Below are 7,566 nucleotides of genomic sequence, written 5' to 3' on the forward strand. Positions count from 1 at the left end.
TAAATATTCATTTAAAAAAAAGGAAACAATAAATATTGTTTATTTTAATGTTAAAAAAATTGAATTAATTATGATTTTATGTTATTTTATATGAATGCTTATTAATCAAAATTTTGATAGGCATATAATTAAAAAGTATATTAGTATACTATTTAATTGTAATTAATATAAATAATTTATAAAATTAAATCATTAATAAATTTTTCATATTATAATTTGAAAATCTAAAATATAAAAATATACATTTTTATTTTGATGTCTCCGAAGAATCATCACTCCCTAAAATCATCTCTGCGTATCTATAGATTGTTTATATATATATATATATATATATATATATATATATATATAAATTATTACTTGGATATCATTCTACTATTAGCTTGTTATATTGTACATCAGATAGATAGTGTATTCTACAGTTTATCTGCCAAGCAGAGATAGGAAATTACATTTATTATTTGCACGTTGTTAATTTTTTACATATTTATATCTATTATATTTTTTTATATGATATAATTTTTATAACCTTAAAATTAAAAAAGCAAAATAGTATTCATTAATCCTATTTTATAAAAATAATACCTAAACATTTTTTTTTCATTACAAGAAATTTATAAATACTTTTACTAATATTTTTTATTTAAAAAATCACTGTTTGTATATATTAAAAAAACTAACATGAATAGACCACCTAATATATATATATATATATATATATATATATATAATCATAATATTAAAAATACTAAATACAGTCACTTTGTTAAGTAATTATTGAATATTTCTATTTTATTGAGTAAAAATATCATAATTAATAATTAGTTAGGATGAGAAAAATAATAATCAATAAAATAAATATTTTTTATTAAATATAATAGATAATATTAGATAATTACTTTAAATCCTATTGTGTCTAACATTTCTCCTAGGGTAAAGGCAAAATCTAAGTGCAGAGGCAAAAAGGGACGCGTGGGATAGGCATTTATTTAGTTACGTAATAAACCAACGACCCGAAAGCCTCATCGCCCTCATCCTCAAAAATCTGTTGACTTTGGTGGCGCTTAGCATTTCTGAATTCTTGAGTGTGTTAATAAAATAACAAAAGGCAAAAATAAGAAAGGAGAAAAAACAAAAATCCAATCACAGGAATATTATTCTTCTTCTAATCATAGACAGTTTTCATTACTTTGTTGCCTTCCCCAAAAAGAAACATTTTGTTAGGCCATTTGTGTTTTTTTCTTCCCTTCTTTTGGTGAAATTATCCATTGCTCACCATCTTCAATCCTGCCAGAATTATCCCAAATTCCATTCTATTTTGTAAGAACCTTTTTCATATTCTTGCTTTTGAACATCATTTTTTTCCACAAAATGCGTAGCTGATTGTTTTTGTTTTTTTTTTTCCCCCTTTTTTCTTTTTTAACAACACATGTTTGATGCAGGGGAGCAACTGATCAAACCCCTTGTTCCATCAATTCAGATTCATTTTCTAATATGTAAGAGCGTTTTTGTTGATTTTCTCTTTTATTGTTGAATTGATCGGTGTAATCTGTTGTTGAAGACATTTCTTATTTTTGCTTGAATAAGATATGTTTTACATTTATGTATAATTGATACCCTTGTCGTTTCGTACAGAGGAGGAGATAGTAAATGGCCAACAGCCGTTTGTGATTTATGTTTTCTGGTGTTTTGTTGAAGGCTGGAGATGTCTGTGAGACAGGATAATTCTGATGGTAATTTTCTTATTATTATGACATTTCTGCAAATGAATTTATGTTTGTAAAAGAAACATGCCTTCTCCTTCCTCCTTTTTAGCCTCAATGAAATAGCAAAAAATAATTCGTATAGCCCTTTAATAGTCACGTGCCTTTTGCTTGAGATGTTATTCTTATTGAAGAAATCGATCACTTATCTATAATTTCAATGATTTTGAAACTTCTTCTTGTTGACATGTTTGATTACTTTGCTAATGCTTCAGTTATTGATATTGTTGTGTTTTTACAATGTCCTGTGCCCTTCAAAAAATTACATTTGTAGGAACTATTTCTTCCCTGCAAGATTTCTTCTTTTCAGACAAACACAGTTGGAGTAAGAAGGATCGGCCCAAAAATGCCGGTAAACTTTAAAATTTATTGTTGAAGTACTCTTCATTTTCAATGTCCCTCTACACTTCTGTTCGTCCTTAATCCAAATGGAATTTGATGGAAAATATAAATTGAACTTTACTGTAGTATTTGTCGACTTTGGAACTTAATATCGTAGTTCTTTAGATGCCTAATTTGTTTTATGCTAAAACATCAATCTCCTCTTGACCTATTCTAAATGATTGTCAACCGGATATATAGTAAACTTGTTTGCTTCATTAACCAGGACCACAGCGAAAACTGGAGAAACTGCTGAATCTATCAGGGAATAAGATTTGTGCAGATTGTGGATCACCAGATCCGAAATGGGTGTAAGTTGTTCAGATTGAACTAGAAGGGTTTTATATTTTTGGTATTTTTTTTTTAATCTAGCATTATTTTCTCAACCAAGATGTTCATGAGAGTTTTTTTTTCACTGTTTTCTAGATGTTACATTAACTATCTTGCTCTTTGATTGAGTTGTTTGGATATGTATCAGGTCCTTAAGTCATGGAGTATTTATTTGTATCAAGTGTTCTGGTGTTCATAGAAGCCTTGGAGTACACATATCAAAGGTGTTGCTCGCAATTTCTCTCCTTATCCTGCTTCAGAATATGCTGTCTTATCTTTGCTACTTCGATTTAATATTTCGACTTTTTTATGGTACCACTAATTTCAGTTTAAGCTTGTTGTGAGAGAAATGGAACCTTTGATGAATCCTAGACAGTAGCAGTAGGCTTTAGAAGTAGACTTTATTTGCTTTTGCTCTTTTCCCGTATTTAGTTTGGTGGTTTGATGCTCTAATATGTTCCTTATATTAAACCAGGTTCTATCAATCAAGCTAGATGAATGGACAGATGAGCAAGTGAATAATTTCATTGATTTGGGTGGCAATACTACAGCAAACAACAAGTATGAAGCTTCCATTCCAGAAGAATACGAAAAACCAAAGCCAGACGCATCTATAGATGAGCGAACTGAATTCATTAGGTAGTGCCAGCTAGTACAGGATTAATCATACATCTTTATCACACCATTCTGAACCAGAAATTTATTCTTGAATACACAGGAGAAAATATGAGCTGCTTCAATTTTTTGGCACTGATGATCAAGTGACCTCTGCTCGACCCCAAAGATCTCCATCATCCTCCCAAGACAAGAGGCAATATGACAAGCAAGCAACAAGACATCGTATTGGGAATGCATTTCGTAACAGCTGGGGAAGAAAAGATGCCGACTACAAGAACTCCAAAAAGAACAGCTCTATGGTAATGATTTCCTGTCTCATTAGTAACCTTGTATCAGCCAAGTCTAAGGACCATGAATTTTTACCTTCCTCCTACAAAAGGAATTGTTACAATATGCTCTATAGTTGAATTTCACGTTTTTTTTACTGAATTTGGTTGCTTGAAAATGATGTTTATAGGCAGGTATGATTGAATTTATTGGATTAATCAAGGTTAATGTGGTAAAGGGAACTAATCTAGCAGTTCGGGATGTAGTAACTAGTGACCCATATGTCATCCTAGCACTTGGTCACCAAGTGAGCCTCTTCTCTCTATGTTCTCATTAGCACTATAATTATTAATTTTCAACTGAAATGCAAAGCACAATGCAGTTAACTGTGTTTTTAACTTATGCTCTCTATGAATTCTTATTCCAGTCTGTGAGAACACGTGTCATAAAGAACAACCTGAATCCAGTTTGGAATGAGAGTCTAATGTTGTCCATCCCGGAACATATTCCTCCTCTAAAATTGGTAAGTTGAGTTTTCCCATATGTATTTTGTATTGAATAAATGAACTGCTATATTGTTTCTTTTTTAGACGATTATCCTTTTTTTTAAAGAGAAAGTGTTGCCTTTTTTGAAAATTGTTTTTAGCTATAACTTTGGGAGTGCTTTTTTGCAGATTGTCTATGATAAAGATACATTCACCACTGATGATTTTATGGGTGAGGCAGAAATAGACATTCAACCTCTTGTCGCTGCTGCCAAAGCCTATGAAGCTTCAACAATCACCGAGCCGATGCAGCTTGGGAAGTGGGTAGCAAGCAAAGACAACACTCTAGTGAAGGATGGTATCATTACCTTAGTAGATGGGAGGGTAAAACAAGACATAAGCCTCAGACTACAAAATGTGGAGAGGGGGGTGCTAGAAATTGAGCTTGAATGCGTTCCTCTTACTCAATAGTTATACCAATATACTCAATCCCCATCTACTGGAAGATGCATTATAGGAACAAATGTTTATCCTGCTGCTATTTCTTGTATACTTCTATACAGTCCTTGTTTTCAGGGAATCTTAGAATTTTCCTGATGATTTGGTTTTGTGGACAGTTTGTAAGCTTTTGTAGTTAATAATCACAGCTCAAAATGTTAATCTGGGTGAACTGCCCCAATACAGTACACTTGCTGGTTTTATGGCAGCTCTATTATTAGAAACATTGTAATCAGCCATGTCTGCTGAACTTCTTTCCTGAAAGACAATTCATTGTTTAGTCCAGTATTTGCAGATTTCTTGATGATGATCACAACGCTTACAAGTAATTACAATTGCATGATGATATAGAACATGAAGAGTCTGTCTACTGCTAACCATTCCAGTTCAGGTAATCTTCATTACCTGGATTTATACGCATCTAGTGTTGGTGACAAGGGCAAGACAATTCATCTGCAAGCACCACCAGCTCATCAGATTTGCTTTCCTAAAAATAATAATCGAATGAAAGCAATAGAAGACCCAACAACCAAAACTTTTGAGTTGGATTATATAAACGTTGAACAGGAAAAGAGGCATACAGACCACCTTTAAATTCATAATGGAGCATAAATAATTCAGGAATAGGTAATCAATACATTTATTACTGTTTTCTGGAAATAGCTCTCATACATAAATCACAAAAGAAATTCAGATAGGTACAACTCAACCAAGAATAGATAGGGAGAGGATGCTACCAATCAAACCAAGAAACGTCTAGATAAAGCATCCTAAATATTTTTATAGGAACTTGAAATATAATAACTTGAATTAAAAAGAAAAATGCTAGTTTCCTTGCAGCAAGACTTGGTAACATGCTCAATGCATAGACAATCTGAATTGGAATATCAAAAACAATCCGACCGATCAAGTGACAAACACAGCAGCAACGCATGAAAATCAAAGAGGGGAAAACCCAAAATAAGCAATCAATAAATGAGATAGTTCATAATCTGAAGATGAAGAACACTCCAGGAATCCAGAATTCACAAGGAACAGATCCCAAAAACGATCCATACGAGTGTTGAAATATAAGAGAGAAATCAAAATGATAAAAAAACTGAAGGAAATACAGATTAGAGAAAAGAACACACCCATTCCAAATTTCTCATTATATCCATCATTTGCACCTTCTTTTTTTTTTTTTTTTTTTTTTTTTTTTTTTTTTTCTGGTTTTCATACCACGAGTACAAAATAGTTACATTGACATAAAGGAGAAACTCTCCCCGTTGTATACAATACTAGCAAAACACACAACCCATTGGTGTTTTGATACCACAGTATTATTTCTCATAGTACTCTTCATAGAACAGTGAACATCGATCCCCTAACCGATGATCATACAATTAGAAATGAGAGAGAAAAAAAGCCCATGAATCCAAAGAGCATTTTGAATTCGACCTTCAATACAATATCCACATCCATACATACATGATACATCAACAAAACGACGAAGAACACACAGCAAATAATCTGTGGAGCGAAAATCATGAACCACAATCTGGGCACCGAATCAACCCATTCTCATTGCATTCCAAGCACCTCTTGGGCACCCCTTCATCTTCATCGAACACCTTCCTACTACCACTACAATTTCCACACGGCATAAACCTCACATCGCCACACGCTTCGCAAACAAACCCGGGCTGTCTTCTCGGAAATCCATCCAGGACCTTGGCCAATTCTCCAGTCTCAAACATTTGCTTAATCACTTCAGCGTCACCCACACGATTTCCCCTTATAAACACCTGCGGCAAGCTCACAGTCTTCCCTCCCAATACACTTTGCAACTCTTTCCGATACGCTGAATCCATCGACACATCCCTCTCATCAATACACACCCTAAATCCTCTAAATATCATCCTAACCGCATAACAATCCTCAAATGTCCTTCGAACCCCTCGCAAACTAGTGAAATAAACCACAATCCGATCCTCGGTACCTGGAAGTCGAATTCCATTATTGCTGAACCCAAAAATGTACCTATGATACCCAGGTCCCATCGATTTCACAGACTTAAGTTTGCTCGCTTGCGTCAGCGATTGGGATTGGGTTTCATGGAGAACTGACTTGGGCTCTCTCGACGATTCGAAGATATTGCAGAGCTGTTTAACCTTCCCCTTCATGGATTCGAAGGAATAATAAAATCTGGATGAGGATGGAGCGAAGTCTTTGGGTGATGACTTTGATGAGTGAATAGTAAGAGAGCGATTGAAGAAAGAGGTGGCCATGGTGCTGGGATTAGATTTGCCCTTGAATTCCATGTTACTTTCGAATTCCGCCATCGAACCAGATCATAAAAACGAAAACAATTGAAGGATTTGAAGGATTTCCTCACCTTTAAGGGTTACAGCACAAGGGTTTTGATAAATCGAGAAAACCCCAATTGAAGGAGGAAAGGAGACTCAAAGGGGAAGAGACGGTGGTGGGAATAATTAGAAGAAGTTGTAAGGGAAGAAAGGTTTTAACAAGAGTTGGTTCTGTTACCTGTTGACACAGATTCTGCTGTTTTTGGTTAGAATTCCCGCTTTCTTTTCAGATAGACAGATAATAAATGGGCAGAGACAGAGAGAGATGAGCTCTGTTTGTTTTGATGATTTTGGTGCTTGTTTGTTGGGGTTTTTGGAGAGAGAAATTGGGAGGAAGAGCTGATTTTGGAGGCGTGGGTACAAAGTTAAGAATATTATACAAATTTTTCTGTTTTCTGCACAAAGAGAAAGCTTAAAAAAAAGAGAGGAAAGAGACGAGAAAGAGAAAGGTTGAAACTTTAGTAAGCTTGCTTTTTGGGGGTTAGGGTTAGGATTGGGGATGAGCTGAGGTCAGACCCCACACCGCCCTTCGGACGCGGTTATATTTGTTTGAATTGTAATGTTTCAAAAAAGCATTCTAATGTATTTTTTTTTCATTTATTTATTTAATAAATAATGAGATAATAAATGAAAAACAAATCTTCAAGCAAGGAAATAGTAAAACAAATTATTGAATAATTTTGATTGCTTTATTGAAATTTAAGTTATTTAATCAAATTATCATAATGATTATAGCTTTAATGGTATTTTTGAAAATATACAATACATATTTATTAAACAATTTTAGTTAACAATTTTAAATACATATAAAAAAATCAATTCAAATCACTTTACTAAATAATCACCTTTATTTAAAATTTAAATTTCCAATGGAAA

General features: G+C 33.4%; 2 protein-coding genes across 2 annotated transcripts; one reads left to right on the plus strand and one right to left on the minus strand.

Moving 5' to 3' along the window:
- The first annotated feature begins 1,021 nt into the window (after positions 1-1,021).
- LOC110613501 (probable ADP-ribosylation factor GTPase-activating protein AGD11) lies at positions 1,022-4,649 on the plus strand. Its single transcript, XM_021754659.2, has 11 exons — positions 1,022-1,320; positions 1,443-1,496; positions 1,636-1,733; positions 2,038-2,115; positions 2,371-2,455; positions 2,623-2,698; positions 2,950-3,113; positions 3,193-3,391; positions 3,550-3,666; positions 3,787-3,882; positions 4,034-4,649. The coding sequence occupies exons 3-11, from the start codon at positions 1,706-1,708 to the stop codon at positions 4,313-4,315; spliced, it is 1,125 nt and encodes a 374-aa protein (XP_021610351.1). The 5' UTR covers positions 1,022-1,320; positions 1,443-1,496; positions 1,636-1,705; the 3' UTR covers positions 4,316-4,649.
- Positions 4,650-5,457: 808 nt separating this feature from the next.
- LOC110613503 (uncharacterized protein At5g39865) lies at positions 5,458-7,191 on the minus strand. Its single transcript, XM_021754662.2, has one exon. The coding sequence runs from the start codon at positions 6,664-6,666 to the stop codon at positions 5,869-5,871; it is 798 nt and encodes a 265-aa protein (XP_021610354.1). The 5' UTR covers positions 6,667-7,191; the 3' UTR covers positions 5,458-5,868.
- Positions 7,192-7,566: the final 375 nt, after the last annotated feature.

Source organism: Manihot esculenta, chromosome 4 (genome assembly GCF_001659605.2).
Source record: "Manihot esculenta cultivar AM560-2 chromosome 4, M.esculenta_v8, whole genome shotgun sequence".
NCBI lineage: Eukaryota > Viridiplantae > Streptophyta > Magnoliopsida > Malpighiales > Euphorbiaceae > Manihot > Manihot esculenta.